General features: G+C 33.9%; 1 protein-coding gene across 1 annotated transcript; it reads right to left on the bottom strand.

Moving 5' to 3' along the window:
* Positions 1 to 1709: 1709 nt before the first annotated feature.
* On the bottom strand, positions 1710 to 15285 carry eef1a1b (eukaryotic translation elongation factor 1 alpha 1b). The gene is given in 8 exon segments (NM_001017795.2): positions 1710 to 2473; positions 5024 to 5258; positions 8296 to 8552; positions 8905 to 9055; positions 9873 to 10169; positions 10253 to 10432; positions 13610 to 13782; positions 15183 to 15285. Coding segments are annotated over 7 exon segments (1389 nt in total). The 5' UTR covers positions 13754 to 13782; positions 15183 to 15285; the 3' UTR covers positions 1710 to 2348.
* Between the last annotated feature and the right edge of the window lie 3871 nt (positions 15286 to 19156).

Here is a 19156-nt window from a genome sequence, read left to right as displayed (position 1 = left end):
ATTCAGCATACTCAACCAATGATTTCGAACTTCTCTTTGTCTCTAGGCTACTCATATGCAAATTGAGAGTCCTCCCCCAGCCAAAGGATGGTCTTTAATTCAGGGCATTAAAGAATGCATGCCGTACAAGTTATTATCATGCTCTACGCATCATGTGTTGTAAAATGTCAAGAGGAGTCCATCGACACCAAACATGGCTTTTAAAAAAAGTACATCAACATAATTCCCACATCCTTACATCATTGATGCTTTTAAAAAGGCCTAAAAGTACAAATGTGGACAGGCTATATGATGTTTCTACACATAAATAGTTAGGTGTAATTAAACAAGAGATTTGGGTTCTAAATGTCTTTTTTTAGTATGGAGGAATATCTTTGTCTGTAAGCAGAAGGCTGACAAAAGATGGGTTTTTTCTCTCTTTTATCTTATTGGCCATGTTCTTTTGAAGTCAGGCAGAGAGGGAGTTAGGACAGCCTGTGAAGTGTCCCGGAGTAATTAAATTGTCAGCCAGGGATATTCAGAGCAGACTTCCTGGCACCGGGTGATCGAAATAGTCCTGTAGACTGAACCCAGACCCTTTTCATGAAATACATTCCTTGGGTTGTCCTGAGAATATCGATACCAATTATGCCTTAATTAACTGAACTTCCTGTCCGAAATCTAGTCTTAAGTAAAATTGAAATTTTAGGTCTGTCATTGTCTCCTCACACTGACCACAACATAAAACTTTAGTGACAGCGCCACCTATGGGTCAAGAGTTATAAGACATTCATGAGCCATTATTAATGAAACTTATAAATTTGTTAATATTTTTTGCCTGCATATGTTTATTTTGATGACATTGGTCTTAAATTATTCCTTGAGTCATGCCAACAACAAAGATACCAATTATGTCATAATCTGCCAAAATTTTACTCCACCATCTTGATTTTTTTCAAAACAATTCTTTCTTTACTTCTCCTAGACCGTTGGTCCAATCTTCACCATATTTTACTCTAATCATCTTCAGACCACTTGGACCAAAAGTTATGGAATTCATGTCGATTGACAAAACTGTTGTCATTTAGCATATGCCCAAACTTGATGTAATGCTGCCAGATGACATTACAGGCTGAATCACTGCAATGGGTTGAAGTATTGAAAACAAATAGGCTATAAAGTGTGTGATCTAGACTTGACATTGACCAAACTACATCACTTTGAACTACCTTCTGGGTAAAACTGACTAATAATTACAGTACATTCAATCAATAGAAATCATATAAAATTTATCAAATGACTTTTGAATAGTTTTGTCTATTGTCATGAGACTGGTCTTGTAGATTCCTTGGATCATACAGAGAACAATTTATTGACTTCCTGTCCATTATCTTGAATTAGTTTAAAAATCTGTTATTTTGAACTTTCTATAGGTTGTTAGCCCAATTTCCACCAAATTTGGCTCAGACCATGCTGCCAAAAAGTTACAGAATTTTCCAGTTGCTGTGTAGCTTGTTGCCGTGCTTGCTTATAATGTGGCCACTGGACTGCTTGGCCCCTGATAATTGCTGCTTGCAGCTATATTTATATAATTTTTAATAACAATTTACTAATTTAGGTGGAATGTGCACAGGCACTGGATTAGTCAAATATCTGACCTAAACACAAGAACCTATGTTTATTGAATGAAAATGATGGTATTTACCTCTTTAGTAATTTATAAGTAGACGTCACAGTTTAATGTATTTTATTGTTGCTTATGATCAGATATACATTAGATAACAGAGAATCATATTCTCTTTAAAGTACATGAGTGCAAGTGCAAACAAGATAGCTCATGCTTGTTTAGTGCGCTGTCTGGGTAGACAGTAAAGTGCGCTAGCAACTTTAGCTTCATGCTAACAGGAAAAAGACAATGAGTAAAGCTCTAAAGCTACATTACGAGACGTCAAATCAGAACAAACTAACATAAAATCTCAAACCTACTAGACTGGAAGCTGGAACAGTTCGCTACTATTGCTAGCAAGGTCACACAAGCAATTTTAGCAGTAGGGTTTAGGGATTGCATACAAGCTGGGAATACAGATAAACAATGCTAATTCCACACTCCCACAAGAGGCAGATCTGCTTAAAGTGCTTATAACAGTTTAACAACAGAACAAATAGCACAACGAAGACTTACAATTCAAAGAGAACATACGATTAAACATTATTTTCACTAACATAATCATTGTCAAGCAGGTGCAAATTAGATTTTTCCTTCTTCTGCTTTTGCGATGCATTGTGATAATTAACCGAGCTTTATTTATGGAGTTGAAAAGAGGAGGGATGGTGTGGCTGACCCAAGTGTTTGCAGCCCAGCACAACATTCATTTGTTCTTCTGGGCCTTTTGGGCAGATTTAGTGACTTTGCCAGACGTCGAGGTCTTCTTCTCAACCCCCTTGATGACACCCACTGCGACGGTTTGGCGCATGTCACGCACTGCAAAACGACCTGGGAAATTAAGAACATCAGAAAAAAACAGCTTAGTTGTCCTTGTTTATAACACATTACTTAAAGGGCTGTTCATAAGACACGTCATTAATGTGAATGAGATTTTATGCATGCTTATGACAACTCTTATTAAATGTCATTTGCTCAGGTATGTCATTTTAAATACAAAGATGACATTGTTTGTTATTGTTTGTCCATGACAACCTGGCATAAACAAATACATCACATACGCTGTTTATCTTTGTCATGACAACTTGACATTACCAAGACAACATAACTTGTCATAAATCTGCCATAAACATGATTGTCATGAGGCATTATAATTGTGACATGAATACTTTCTGATCACGCTTTCAGTGGAACAAACTGTATTTGTCATAAAAATATCTCCTTTAAAATGTCATTACTTTGTCAAATAATTTTTAAGAGCGTTATTAAAATTTACCGACATGTTAATGCCACATTTAGCTTTAGGCCCAAAAAAAAAATAATGGTGGTGTTATAAAATTCATAACATATTAAAAATGGCTTTATAACAAATCATGTTTATGACAGATTTATGACAAGTTTTGTTGTCTTGGTAATGTCAAGTTGTCATAACAAAGACAAAAATGGTTGTGACGTATTTATGTCATGTTGTCAGAACAAACAATGCCATCTTTGCATTTAAAATGTCATAACAACTGTCGTTATGTTTCATTTTCTCAGTTATAAGTATGAATACAATCTAATCCACATTCATGACATGTGTGATGTTATGATTACAAAGGTTTAATGACTTATAAACACACCTTCTAGTGTTATCACTTTGGTAGAAAGTCAAATTGCATGCTGCCATAATAATGTTTTTCCCTCATTAATGCATTCCGTAACACTGTAACACCATGAATTAACGAAAAATACTTTAAAAATAGCATTTTGTGTACTCTTAGTTAATGTTAAAAATCATATGCTGTATTTCTTAGTATTGTTAATAATATAGACCTGAACAAACATGCCACATAAAAAATACTATAGTAATTTCTAATAAATACAACGTACTATGTGTTTAAATCATACTAAAGTAAAGTACTTGAACATTTCCGTTGTGGTTATTCTATAGTTGTGATGATTACAACTATAGTAAAAAAAAAACAATACTGTAAATGTTGGAATTGTCTGTAGACCTCCGAGACAGGATTTTCTTGAGACACAAGGCTGGGGAAGGTTACAGAAAAATTTCTGCTGCTCTAAAAGTTCTATTGAGCACAGTGGCCTCCATCATCCGTAAGTTAGAGATGTTTGAAACCTGCAGGACTCTTCCTAGAGCTGGTTGGCCATCTAAGCTGAGTGATTGTGGGAGCCACAGCCAGGGAAGTGATCAATAACCTGATAGTCACTCTGTCTGAGCTCCAGCTTTCTTCTGTGGAGAGAAGAGAACCTTACAGAAGGATAACCATCTGTGCAACAATCCACCAATTAGGCCTATATGGTAGAGTGGCCAGACAAAAGCAACTCTTTAATATTGGAATTTGTCAAAAGGCATCTGAAAAACTGAAGACGATAAGAAACAAAATTCTTTGGTCTGATGAGACTAAAATTTAAATCTTTGGAGTGAATGCCAGGCGTTACGTTTGGAGAAAACCAGGCACCGCTCATCACTAGGCTAATACCATCCCTACAGTGAAGCATGGTGGTGGCAGCATCATGCTGTGGGGATGTTTTTCAGTAGCAGAAACTGGAAGACTAGTCAGGATAGAGGGAAATATGAATGCAGCAATGCACAGAGACATCCTGAATGAAAATCTGCTTCAGAATGCTCTTGACCTCAGCCTGGAACGACGGTTCATTTTCCAGCAGGACAGTGACCCACAGCACGCCACCAAAATATCAATGGAGTGGCTTCACAACAACTCGGTGAATGTCCTTGAGTGGCACAGCCAGAGCCCAAACCTAAATCCTATTGAACATCTCTGGAGAGATCTGAAAATGGCTGTTTCCCATCCAACCTGAGGTACTGCAAAGAGGAATGGGCAAATACTCCCAAAGACAGGTGTGTCAAGCTTGTGGCATTATATTTGAAAAGACTTAAGGCTGTAATTGCTGCCAAAGGTGCATCAACAAAGTATTGAGCAAAGGCTGTGAATACTTATGTACATGTGATTTTTCAGGTTTTTTATTTTGAATAAATTTGCAACAATTTCAAAAAATCTTTTTTCACTTTGTCATTATGGAGTATTGTGTGTAGAATTTTGAGGAAATAAATGAATTTAATCCATTTTAATTTTTAAAAAATGTGGAAAAAGTGAAGCACTATGAATACTTTCCGAATGCACTGTATATACTGTATACAATAAAGACTATACAGTGCTATCTTACAAAATAGTATATAACTTGCGGCGCATTTGTGTTCTCTCAGCCATCATACTATCACCTCAGCATAAAATGTCCTAAATCATGCGTCAGTTGTTTGCAAAATGTCACAACATGCGCTTTTCTGAAGTAAAGTAATTAATAATAAACACACAAGAGAAATCTATAGCTTTGACTATAGATGAAGATGACGCTTACCAAGAGGAGGATATTCAGAGAAACTCTCCACACACATGGGTTTGCCTGGTATCATGTCTACAATAGCAGCATCCCCAGACTTCAGGGACTTGGGATTGTCTTCCAGCTTCTTCCCAGAGCGACGGTCAATCTTCTCCTTCAACTCAGCAAACTTACAGGCAATGTGAGCTGTGTGGCAGTCCAGCACAGGGGCATAACCAGCACTGATCTGACCCGGATGGTTCAGAATAATCACCTGACCAGAGCAGAGAGAAGATATTTAAAAACACCAGCATCTGTTAGACCATTACATGCATATACATTCATCTGATGTAAATATTAGATCCTGATAAGTGTTAAGGGCTGCTGAGACAGAATGTATTTTTTCTTTTCAGTGTGCACTTTTCTATTGTTTTTCTAATGTAAATACATGCTTGATGGACATTTTTGACCACTATGCTTATGTCTTTTGAAGTCCCCACACACATAATCGCCACCTAGCTTTTACAGCGAAGTTGCACATCACTGTCAGTTGCAAAGCAGTAGACCAATCAGAAGCACTCGCATGTGGGACAATCAATGCAAGTGTTTGTTTACATTGATTCAGTGTCTGTGTCCAAATACCCTTGTGCTTTATGGCCCATTATTTTCAGTTCACTTCAGTTGACTTTATTGGTACCCATAAGTAGATTCGTTTAACAGCAAAGTTTGGCATTTGATACAAACAACTGAATCATACAAAGCTATTCCTGTAATGTTTTGTCCTAGTAAAAAGCATCTGTAACCTTCGATCCGAAGGGAGTAGGTTAAACTCCACAGACAAAGGATGAGATCTACAGCTACTGATGTTCTGGGGTGCATTTCCCAAAACCATCGTCAGCCAACTAAGGTCGCAAGTTTCGTCTTTACAAGCATAGTTTGTTGATTTGGCATATACCAAATCCGGCGCTCCAACTAACATTCGCAAACTGCATCGCAAACTTGAGCACTCGCAACTACAGCTCTGGAGCTGTCATTAGAAGCATAGTTCCTGGCTGTGTTTTATTGCCAGTTATCCCCCCTATGCCCTATTAATTTAGAACATTCTAACATGAAAAGTTGGAATTATTAAAAATAAAAAAAACATTAAGGTCAGCTCCCTTAGGTGTAATTTGCTTTCAAACTATTTTTACAGTTCAGTTTTAGCAATCTTCATGTTTACAATTGTGTTCCCTTCGCAGTGCACTTTAAAAAACATGGATGCAACTTTGAACAAAGGTGACTTATTATTTAAAAGCGGAATTTATGTTACCAAAGCTTGTGAAAACAAAAAAGCATCCGTTAATTCTTTTAATTTATAGTGGGTTATTTATTAAGTATCTGTACTGTATATGACATGGGCCTGCTGGTTAGAACTTTCTGCTGTGGTTTACAAGTGTGAAATTGTAAAAGTAGACTTTTATAAAAAAAATAAATAAACAATACCCTACTTAATAATAATAATAATAGTAGTAACAATAATAATAACCATCATCATCATCATCATCATCATCATCATCATCATTGTTAATATTATTAATATTATTATTAAATTATGATTTTTATATTTCTAATACATAATAACAAAAAAATAACAATTATCATCATCATCATCATCATCATCATCCTCAAGATCATCATTAGTATTATTAATATTATTATTAAATTAGGATTTTTTCATTTCCTAATATAATAAATAATACATTTAATTTTATAATAAATAGCCTCATTATTTATTTATTCATATGATTTATATATGATATTAGAATACGTGTTAGCTTTTGTAAGTGATTTGTTATAGAATAGGATATGTCATATTCTCAATAATATTTGTAAAGGAAATTCTATATGTAATAAATAATTTGGTTAATATGAAAAGCGAGTACATGTTTTTAGCAAACCTAATATTGCATTTTATTTTAAATGCGTGTTTGTGTAAAACAATATAATTATAATTATATTATAATTATAACTAAGATGGTTCAAGCGATGGATCTGTGACAGAGAAACTATGCGTTTTGGCAAACACTCGTCACTACATCGTTCTTTTCCTAAACGATGCATACGTACCATGATAGTTCAACCTAATAACCTGGAAGTGACTTCCAAGCAATGCCCCCAAAGCAAGGGATAGAATAGACTCAATTAAAGCAGATTTTTTCAAACTATTCCAAAGCATTGTGTCTCACATTTTTAAAAACAAAGAAGCCTTTGGTGTAAGTTAGGGGCCAATCTAAGAATGTGAGGCGCACCACGCTGCCTTTTTTTTGACAAGAAGAAACAATGGTTGGGCAACGACTGAGTCGGCTGTGTATTGTGTGTGAACGTTGCTGTTGATATCGATGTGTAATATTTATTATTGTGACATTCACAATTTGTGAGATCAATCAGCTTCGGATAACACAAAACATCGACCACTAGTCTCTCCTCCACCTTTAAAAGTCTCTGTAGTCATCTTGACAACACAAACACTGCCGTTACCTCAATCGAAACCCTGCCTCTGCTTTCATTTGATTTGAGAATGAAAAGGATGAAACTGACATAGCTCGCTTTTTACACTCAGAGTTGACTTTTTTCAGCTGCAGGCACACAGTGCAAGACAGCAAAAATTCTAGATGCAGCAGGCGGTTAAAATGCAAGGCAGCCGATAGTATCCATTCAAGAAAACAGAGGAAATTGTGTTTAGGTCCACAATGTCTGATGTAATATAATATAAAAAAATAATATAATGTCTGACAGGTGGACAAATATAAGTATTTGGGTGTAGTAACAGACAAGTTTTCATAGAAAGATTATATTGATACTGTGTAACAAGATTTTTGCAATGTCTTAGATCCTGCATCAAAAAAGATTCTTGAACTTTTTTTATGTCTGTACTTATGAGTGTTCTGCAGTATTGTAAATCTGTATGGTAGATGAGTCTGTCTGTGAGTCTAAAAACAAAGTTGATGAACCAGATTAAAATCTGTTCAAAGCGAAGAAAAATTGAGAAATTATATGACCGTTCATATTACAAGAACCTCACAATGCAAGGAACATCATTTCGAACCCTAGTCATGTGTAGAATCATGAATTTATACAATTAAAGTACCAAGTTTTAATGAAGTGAAATTTAAAAAGTAATTTGTACATCAGTCATGCAAAATATTTTTTTTTTTTTTTGTGTGTGTGTGTGTGTGTCTGACAATAAAGTTTTTTCGTATGGTATTGTATCCAAAAAAGGCACCTGTCAATACATAAACTGCATTTGGTGTGATCAAGGCCTACATGGTTACCTGAGCAGTGAAACTCGCTGCCTCTTGTGGAGGATCGTTCTTGCTGTCACCAGCAACATTTCCACGTCTAATATCTTTGACTGAGACATTCTTCACATTAAATCCCACATTGTCGCCGGGAAGAGCTTCAGAAAGAGCCTCATGGTGCATCTCAACAGATTTCACCTCAGTGGTTACATTCACAGGGGCAAATGTCACAACCAGGCCAGGTTTCAGAATTCCTGTCTCAACACGCCCCACAGGCACTGTACCAATTCCTAAACAGTGACAGAAAAGACAAAGTTCAAATAGGAATTGTCTGAGTTTATCTGCAATGTCAGTTATTTTCATTCATTCATTTTCTTTTCAGCTTAGTCCCTTTATTAATCAAGGGTCACCAGAGTGGAATGAACCACCAACTTATCCAGCATATGTTTTACACAGCAGATGCTCTTCCAGTCGCAAACTAAAAACTAGAAAGCCAGTTATTTTATCTCCTAAAATATTTTGAGATCAGCATACATAACGGTGGAGTATATTGAGTTATCTAATTAATGCATAGACAACTTAAAATGAATGAATAATATGGTCACACATCTAAACAAAGTATTAATAGCCATCTTACTGTACCTCCAATCTTGTAGACGTCCTGCAATGGGAGTCGGAGGGGTTTGTCAGTGGGGCGGGTTGGAGGCTGAATGGCATCTAGAGCCTCCAACAGAGTCGTCCCAGAGGAACTTCCATCCTTTCGGGTGATCTTCCAGCCCTTGAACCATGTCATCTAGAGACATATTATAATAGCAGGTTAAAGTAAGAGATTGGAAGGTTTTGAACATCAAGAACATCTTAGGACTCACATGTTCAACCTTTTAAAAAGTTTGGTGTCAGTAAATTTCTTTTTCAAAGATATTCTTTTTTTAAAAGACATTATTTCTTTTATTTAGCAAAGATACATTTAATTGATCAAAAAGTCATAGTAAAGACATTTTTAATGGTTAAATGGAAATCTTTTCCTTGAAACTCTTTTGAATGTTCTATTCACATTTAGCTCCACTACGGATTTCAAAAGATTCCAGTTTATAAACAATAATCTGAATACTTAAAGTATAGCACAATTTCAACCAATGTTTACCAGATTGTTGTAGAATATAAAATATTTCTGATAAAACAGAAATGGGATGCAATGTCGAAGATTAGATTAATGCTATAGCTGCCAAACATTCAGTTTATTAATAGTAATAATAGAACATATTTTAAATATATAAAACAATAATGGAAATCAATACGTATAAAGAATACATTATTAACTTTTATTTAATTGTAATGTATTACAATTTTACTGTATAATTGATAAATACAGGTCACACATTTTTGTGGTCACAAAAGTCTTCTTTTGTAAAAGATTTATAAAATCACAAATTATTCAGTGCTAGGGTATTTACAAAATGTATAGCAAACACTAACTGACATAATGTTTTCCCTCTTTAAACAGTATGCATCTAATAAATCAGAGTTTGGTTTGTAAAGAGCCAAAATGTCTATAAAGTGATATCTAAAAATACTGAATCTGTTGATAACATAGCTAATAAAACACTAACGTTTGGGCTGGCCTCCAGCATGTTATCCCCATTCCATCCAGAGATGGGAACAAATGCCACAGTATCAGGGTTGTAGCCAATTTTCTTGATATAAGTGCTGACTTCCTTCACAATCTCCTCATAGCGCTTCTGGCTGTAATTGGGTTCCGTAGAGTCCATCTTGTTAACGCCCACGATCAATTGTTTAACACCGAGAGTGTACGCCAGCAAGGCATGTTCACGTGTTTGCCCGTTCTTTGAGATACCAGCCTCAAATTCACCAACACCAGCCGCTACAATCAACACAGCACAGTCTGCCTGTATCAACAAGAGGAATGAAATGTATAAGATTATTAAAATAGAGTAAGGGGAAAGACATTAGTTTGTGGTAGTATAAAAACCTGTGAGGTGCCAGTGATCATGTTCTTAATGAAGTCTCTGTGTCCTGGTGCATCAATGATGGTGACGTAGTATTTGCTTGTCTCAAACTTCCACAGGGAGATATCGATGGTGATGCCTCGCTCTCTCTCAGCTTTCAGTTTGTCAAGGACCCAAGCATACTTAAAGGAGCCTTTTCCCATCTATAAAATGAGAAGAAAATATATTTGTTAAAGAAAAAACTCTATAAACACATTTCTTAAAAGGCTGACCTGTCACACTTTATATTGCATTTTGCAGAAGTAATTTTCAGTTTACTAATTTAATTAGCGAAAGAGCATTCTAGCATTATTAAATAGTATCCGCCAAATGTGAAATATTTGAGATTTATTTGCTGCAAAACGTAAACAACAATAGCCAACAGCAAGCATAGAGCTCTCACATGGTCACCTACTGAAGCAAAGCAGGGCTGGGCCCGATCAGTACCTGAATGGGAAGCTAGATTGCTGCCAGAAATTATGTTAGTAAAACTAGCAGAGGGTGTTCAACCTGTGGTCTGTCTGGTTCCTAACGTCCCAGTATATTGATGGAAACTCTATACTGCGCAGTGAACAAAATTTTTTAGATGAGATGTTTAACCGAGGTCCTGAAAATCAATAAAAAAAGAGTAGTGGTTTAACGACGACATCCTGGACAAATTTGGCTACTGGCCTCTGTCCTTCATAACCTCCTAACCATGCCCGTACTATAATCGCCTCATCACTCTGTTTCCTCACCACCAATCAGCTGGTGTGTGGTGTGCAGTCAGGCGCAATATGGCTTCCGTCATGTCATTCTGGTGGATGCTGCCGCAGTGCTACCACACTGGTGGTAGATGAGGAGATTTCTCCAAAAAATGTGTAAAGCGCTTTGAGTGTCCAGAAATATATATACATATTTTTTTACATATATATATATATATATATATATATATATATATATATATATATATATATATATATATATATATATATATATATATATATATATATAAATGTAAACATTTTTGAAAACATTTTTTTGAAACATTCTTGCAGTGTTGATAGGAAAACGTTCTTAGAACATTAATATATTGGGCATGGAATGCTCTAATGATGTTTTAAAAACCTTCAGAGAACATTAATATGCGATAAGAGCAGTGTTGAGGGTAACGCATTACAAGTAATGGAAAGTTACATAATAATATTACTTTTCTGAGTAACAAGTAAAGTAAGGCATTACTTAAAAAAAGTAATAATATTTGAGTTACTTTTTTAAAAATGTAATTAAATTTACTTTTTTTAGCTTGTAAAAATTAATTGTGAAAGTAGTCACAATGAATCACACAGTTAATGAAAGAATGTGTTCATTATTTTGAAAGCATTGTAGAAAAAGGAAAAGGGGATTGTCTCAAAGGACAGTGATTTTGCTTGAGAGAAATAGTACAAAAGTAGCGAACACATTGCTTTAAACTTTCAGTCACAGATTGTATGTTTGGCATGTATAGCCGTGGCGTCATGATAACATCCTAAATATTATATTGTTTTTTTTTAAAAGGTAAATATAGGTGTATACTGTAGGTTACACCTTGCGTTGTTAATTGCAGACCACAAACCAGTTCTAAAAAAAAGAAGCCTCAGCCAGGTAATAAAAACTAATGCAAAAGTATAACTCAACAGTATCAAAAAGCATACTTCACCATAAAAAGTAACTAGTAACTAGTTACTTTTTTTTGGGAGAAACTCCATATTGTAATGCAATACTTTCAAAAGTAACTTTCCCCAGCACTGGATGAGATTAAAACATTATAAAAAATGTTTTAAATAACATTATCATAAAACAAAAACATGTGTATAGTCTAAAAAAACAGGATGCTTTGTATATTCTAAACACATTTACAAAAATCCAGTTATGTAACTAAATGGGAACATTACGTCAACATTTTCAGAACTAAATGGTTAGCTGGGGTACTATTTGCATACAGCAGCAGTGGTGTACACTGTAAAAAGATAAAATGTTGACTCAATTTAAAATTGTAAGGCAACTTGCTGCACAACATTTTTTTTAGTTGACTTAACTTTTAACCCAAATACTGCAGTTGAAATGGTTCTACTCAAAAAAACTGTGCAGCAAGTTGTCTTACAGTTTAAGTTGAGTCAATGTTATATATATACAGATGTGTTGAAGTCAGTTTTTGTTATTTAAATATTTAACAGAGCAAAGAAATGTTCACAGTAAATCTGATAATATTTTTTCTTCTAGAGAAATTCTTTTTTTTCGTCTAGAATAAAAGCAGTTTTTATTTTTTATTTTACAATTTTAAGGTCAAAACTATAAGCCCCTTTAAGCTCTTTTTTCTGACTGTTTTCAGAACAAGCCACTGTTATACAATAACTTGGCTAATTACCCTAACCTGCCTAGTTATCTAATTAACCTTGTTAAGCCTTTAAATGTCACTTTAAGCTGTATAAGTGTCTTGAAAAAGATCTAGTAAAATATTATGTGCTGTCATCATGGCAAAGATAAATAAATCAGTTATTAGAAATGAGTTATTAAAATTTTATGTTTAGCAATGAATTGAAAAAATCTCTCCGTTAATAATTTAGGGGGTCTAATAATTCTGACTTCAACTATGTAAATATACATAAATATACATATAAGTATATTTTTTCCCAATTTCTATTTAATGAACGAACAGAACATTTAACTTTTTTCAACACATTTCTAAACATAATAGTTTTAATATATCATTTCTAATAACTGAATTATTTTTTTGCCATGATGGCAGTAAATAATACATCACTAGATATTTTTAAAGAGACTAGTATTCAGCTTAAATTGTATTTTAAAGGCCTAACTAGCCTAATTGGGTTAAATAGGCAAGTAAGGGGTAATTAGACAAGTCATTGTATAACAATGGTTTGTTCTGTAGACAGTCAAAAAATAAAACTTATTTTATTATAGCTGAAATCAAACACATAAGACTTTCTCCAGAAGAAACATTATTATAGGAAATACTGTGAAAAATTCTTTGCTCTGTTATAAAATATTTTGGAATTATTTGAAAAAAAAAAAAGAAAAATGACTGGAGGGATAATCACTTTGACTGCAACTGTATATAAACTTGTATACCCAACTTGATTTCAATAGACATTTATTTTGGGAAAATCTATACCTGTAAATTATTAAATTATTTTTATAAAATTACCTACAATGGGAAATGCTTACATCTACTGTATGACTCACCCTGATATTCAGTACTTCAGCACTCTTTTTTTTAAATATTGTGGAAGTAAGTCATATTTCACACACTGAGTCTGTTTAAATAATTGTATTAATAACACTACATCAATCAGCTATACCTCTGCAGCTTCCTTCTCAAACTTTTCAATGGTCCTCTTGTCGATGCCTCCACACTTGTAAATGAGGTGGCCAGTGGTGGTGGACTTTCCTGAATCCACATGGCCAATGACCACAATGTTGATATGGAGCTTCTCCTTGCCCATCGCTGCGCTCTCATTGAGTTACAGCCAGCCTGCAAAAGGAAAAAGGAGACTAAATAATTCATCATCCAAATAAGTTATTTATGGTCTAATTGCGGTCAGATGTACTGCGACCACCAGTTAAAGAAATAGATCATCACTCCATTTGTTACAAGCCTTTATGAGTTTCTTTCTTCTATTGAACACAAAAAAGAGAATGTTCTAAGAACAGAATATCAGATTATACCAATTAAAATCTCTAAAAATCCGCAGAGAACACAAACTCCAGCCACTTATCTACAATTCTCACTATTTACAAACCATTACCTATGACTTTTAGCACAATAAGCTTACTTATTAATAGTAACTAAGGTTAGGTTTGGTAGGTTTTGGTGATTAGGGATGGAGAATATGACAATGCAGAAAATCTACTTTGTAAGAACAAATAAACACGTATATCAATAATATGCAGGAAATAAGCCTCTATTTAATACTTTAATCTAATATAACTGGAACTGATAAACTACAGTGTTACCCAAACCCCATTGAGTTAGGATTATTCCTTTAATTGCTTTTACTTGTTATTTTCTCAACTTTGTTTACGTCATATTAATATGTAACATGTTTAAGTAATATTAATATAAGTCATATGTCAACTTACATGATGCTCACTCATAACATTAGACAGTAAATCTGTTACATTATGCTGTTGTAGATGTAGTTTATGACGGTGGTTATATAATTGACTCTTTTGTCATTGAAAGGAATCTAGTAAAAAGTATTAAAAATCTGTATTGTTTGGCACAAATTAACAATAAACTTGAAATTAAATTTGAAATCACACTAGGCCACTATTGAAGTGACTAATTTTATCCGGCTGATACATGAGCTAAAGTCACAGTATCCTTGAATGCTTCACGTCTTTTTTCTACTGTTGTCTGGGTTACTATGTAGCAGTAATGGCCACCAGCCGTATGCGGCAAAACTTGACTAGTCTAATATAGCCTGATCTAAATAAAACGAAAACATATTTGATTTCAGCTCTCTTTTAATTCTCATGTGTACACAATTTCAATAATAATCCCAAAGAATCCGATATGCATATTAAGATTAACAAATATGACAGGGTTATGTAATAACGGCATGCATGTACAGTATGAAAAGCCCTCCACACCATGTGTGTGGCCTGATAAAAAATGATGACTGTCTGCTTGCTAAAACGCAAGGGAATAAAATAACATTAACGTTCCATAACAGTCAATATTATTTGCATCAGCGCCCTGTTTTTGTAGCTATTACTGTATGTCCTTTCTGCAAATAAAACACAAATACCGCTCATCATGCATTCGTTAATAGCCAAATAAATCTCCCGACCGCTTATCCCCACCAGCAAGTCATTGTAAAGCGATATCGTAAATAGAAAACGAGACGTTGTGTTTTTCAGGTGTCCAACCTTGAAGAGAGCTGCCCGTAGTCCGGGGACGCAGGAGTGAGTCGCGATGTTTGTCTGTTGTATCAGATGACTCTGCTGCCTAGGTGCCGCTGATGTCGCCGTGTTATAAAAGCGTGTTTTAGATTTACCCACTAGAGGGAGATGTAAAATAACAAATGTGGGTAGGCTTTATGGGAATATAGGATGAACAAAATAGGTAACCATAACAAAAGAGCCTATTTGACTTTTTGATGCTTAATAGGTTTTGCATGAGGGGAGTTTTTTTTTCCAGATTTTCTGTTTCCTGTTATTTTATTTTATTTTATTTTATTTTGTTTTATTTTATTTTAGAAATAATGCTCATTAGTTATCTGTAAATAAGTCAGAGTTAGCCTAATTTTTAGCTGTTGCCCCCTGCAGATATTAATTGTATCACCTTACTGTAAGTTCTATTCATTATTTATTATTATGGAATGTTTAAATTTATTTTATATGAGTCAAATATTATAAAGGGGTTTTAAGGATCAAAATAATCTTTTTGAAGAGTTTAAATGCAAAAACCTCTAAGTGCTATCTGAAATGTTCTTCTTAGCATTATTCTCAGGCTCCTGTGTCTTGATTCAGTAATTTTACTTTTATTGCAAATAATATGTTATTTTCATAATTTTTAACATGAAATAACTGAATATATTCGAAGGAAATTACAGATGGAACTTAAGGTTTGATTTTTTTCTTTAAATTGATAATGCTAATTTGCATAAATTATTTTAATTATTCTTCTAGAAGTATATATATATATATATATATATATATATATATATACATATATATATTTTTTTATTTTTTTTTTTACTTTATTTTAATGATACATTATCTACATTATGTGAACCTACATTATGTGAACCTACCAAAATGAAATTGATTCAATGTACTTTATATACCAAAAAAATGTCTGTTTATGATCCACATTGCAACCCCAAAAGGAAATTTTTAATTATAAATCTTGTGGTACTTTGTTACTATCCTTCAAACTGTTTTACCCATTTATTACAATGTTTAAAAGCAATTGTCTGTAAATGACTTGGAACAGTTAAGTTGACTTCATTTTATAAATATGCATAAAATAAATTTGCTTAATTTCAAAGCAACCAGTTTACTTACTTTATAAAAAAATAAAAAGTCAAATAATTATAGTTTGCCAAGACTTTTTTGACATAATCAATTTATAATAAAATGTGTTCAGAATAATGTTATTTGATTTATACATAATTATCTGACACACTAAATGATGCTAAAAAAATATTTCACAACATTTAGATCTTCTTGATTAGAAGATACTTGAAACGTTCTAAAATAAACTTCCCTTGGATTGAATATATTTTCTATGTAGGCAAAAGCATTTTTAAAAGACAATATCAGTAAACACTATAGCCTAAATGGTTTTTACATAATTTCCCAGCAACAGTCAAAAGACTGAAGTCAACTTTATCTTGACACATTATATGGTACCGGTTGACACATAAACTACAACAGAGACTAGACATTAAACACAATCCAGATTGTATTTAAACATCACATCATATGACAAAAGCATCACTTACTATGCTGGAACTCTCCAACTGACAAGATCATCTCTCTAAGAGGGAAGAAAAACACCAACATCCATGTCACTCTCACTTTGTGTTTGGTCAAAATAAGTAAATCTTACTTCTACCAGACTGTAAAGTTTGCTTTATTAATGGGATAGTTTACCACAAAAAAATCCTCAACATTTTCTCAAACTCAAGTAGTTCTAAACTTGTATGAATTTCTTTCTTCTCTTGAACACATTCTGAAGAATATTGGATAAAAAACAACCATTGACATCGGAAGTATAGAGCAAAAAATACTATGGAGAACAATGGAAGTTTTTCTTCACGCTTATTGTTATATCTTCCTGTATGTTCATCAGAAAGAGCAAGCAAATGATGACTTTTTTTAATTTATTTTGGAGTGAGTTATACCTTAAGTGTGATTCTTATTATCGCTAGTAAAATCTCACAATTCGGTACAATCCAATGTGCCACAGTAATGACAAGTAAATGCTATTTTAATGGGTTTAATTAGAAAGCCTGAAAGCTAAGCACTTTTCTTTTTGAGTCATTTGAGGGTCTGAGCCCATCTAAGGCCTTCAAATGCCCTTGACTTCAGCTATACTTAGACTATAGATGAATTATGGCATTTGATATAATAAAAACGATCATGAACCAAAGCCTCAATGGTAACTATGTAAATATGTACACTCGTTGTTTGATGAGTGTTAGGTGCTGTTATCTTTTTTATGACCAGTTTAATCATCTTCCCAGTTGTTATTACATGAGGTGACTTGAGCCAGTAAATAATATCATTCACAAATGGAAGATCACTGTACCTGCCAGTAACTTCCAAGTGGCCAGAGATGAAAAACTGGCAAACTGTTACAGTAAGCTGTCAAAATGTGAATATGTTTTTTTTTCTCACTTGAGCTTGAAAAATAGATGAGTCACAAGCAATGAGCTCAGATAAATGTATGTATGTATGTATGTATGTATGTATGTATGTATGTATGTATGTATGTATGTATTTATGTATGTATGTGTGTATGTATGTATGTAAGTATGTATGTATGTTTTTTATGTATGTACACTCACCGGCCACTTTATTAGGTACACCTCTCCAGTTGCTTATTAACGCAAATTTTTGTAGACATGGTTAAGACGATCTGCTGCAGTTCAAACCGAGCATGAGAATGAGAAAGAAAGGTGATTTACTTGACTTTGAAAATGGCATGGTTGTAGGTGCCAGTCGGACTTGTCTGGGTATTTCAGAAACTGCTAATCTACTGAGATTTGAAAACCATCTCTGTGGTTTAAAGAGAATGAAATAAAATGAAAAATGTTGCCTGGTCTGATGAGTCTCGATTTCTACAACATTCAGATGGCAGGGTCAGAACTTCATGTCAACAACATGAAAGCATGTATCCATCCTGATTTGCATCAACGGTTCAGGCTGCTGATGGTGGTGTGGGGGATATTTTCTTGGCACACTTTGGGCCCATTAGTACCAACTGAGCATTGTGTCAACGCCACAGGCTACCTGAGTATTGTTGCTGACCATGACAATCCTTTTATGACTACAGTCTTCAGATGGCTACTTCCAGCAGAATAATGCACCAAGTCATAAAGCGTGAATCATCTCAGACTGGATTCTTGAACATGACAACGAGTTCACTGTACTCAAATGGCCTCTACAGTTACCAGATCTCAATCCAATAGAGCACCTTTGGCATGTGGTGGAATGGGAGATTCGCATCAAGGATGTGCAGCCGACAAATCTGCAGCAACTGTGTGATGCTATCATGTCATTAAGGACCAGAATCTCAGATGAATCTTTCCAGTATCTTATTGAATCTATGCCATGATCGATTAAGGCAGTTCTTAAAGCAAAAGGGATTCCAGCCCAGTACTAGTAAGTTGTTCCTAATAAAGTGGCCAGTGAGTGTATGTATGTGTGTATGTATGTTTGTATGTATGTTTGTATGTATGTATGTATGTATGTATGTATGTATGTATGTATGTATGTATGTATGTATGTATGTATATATGTATGTATGTATGTATGTATGTATGTATGTATGTATGTATGTATGTATGTATGTATGCATGCACGTATGTATGTTTGTATGTATGTATGTATGTATGCATTTATTTGGTTGTTTATTGTTTTTATAGCATGGTACTGATCTAAAAGTAATCATCTATTGTATAAAATAATTTTTAGAAACATATTACAATATATAATATTTTTGGGCAAACTATTTAACTTTAATTATTTTTAATCTCGTTTTCAGATATTATCTCTTGGTTTTCTAAAATACTGTTCTGCAAGTAAGTTTTCTTTAAACAAAAGACTAAATTTAGCTTTAGGTAGGAGTGTTCATTTTTATCAGTGTTTTGCACGTGATTAATAATGAATAA

Source organism: Danio rerio, chromosome 1, assembly GCF_049306965.1.
Source record: "Danio rerio strain Tuebingen ecotype United States chromosome 1, GRCz12tu, whole genome shotgun sequence".
NCBI lineage: Eukaryota > Metazoa > Chordata > Actinopteri > Cypriniformes > Danionidae > Danio > Danio rerio.
The sequence above is the reverse complement of the archived record's forward strand: the minus strand, read 5'-3'. Positions and strand labels throughout refer to the sequence as shown.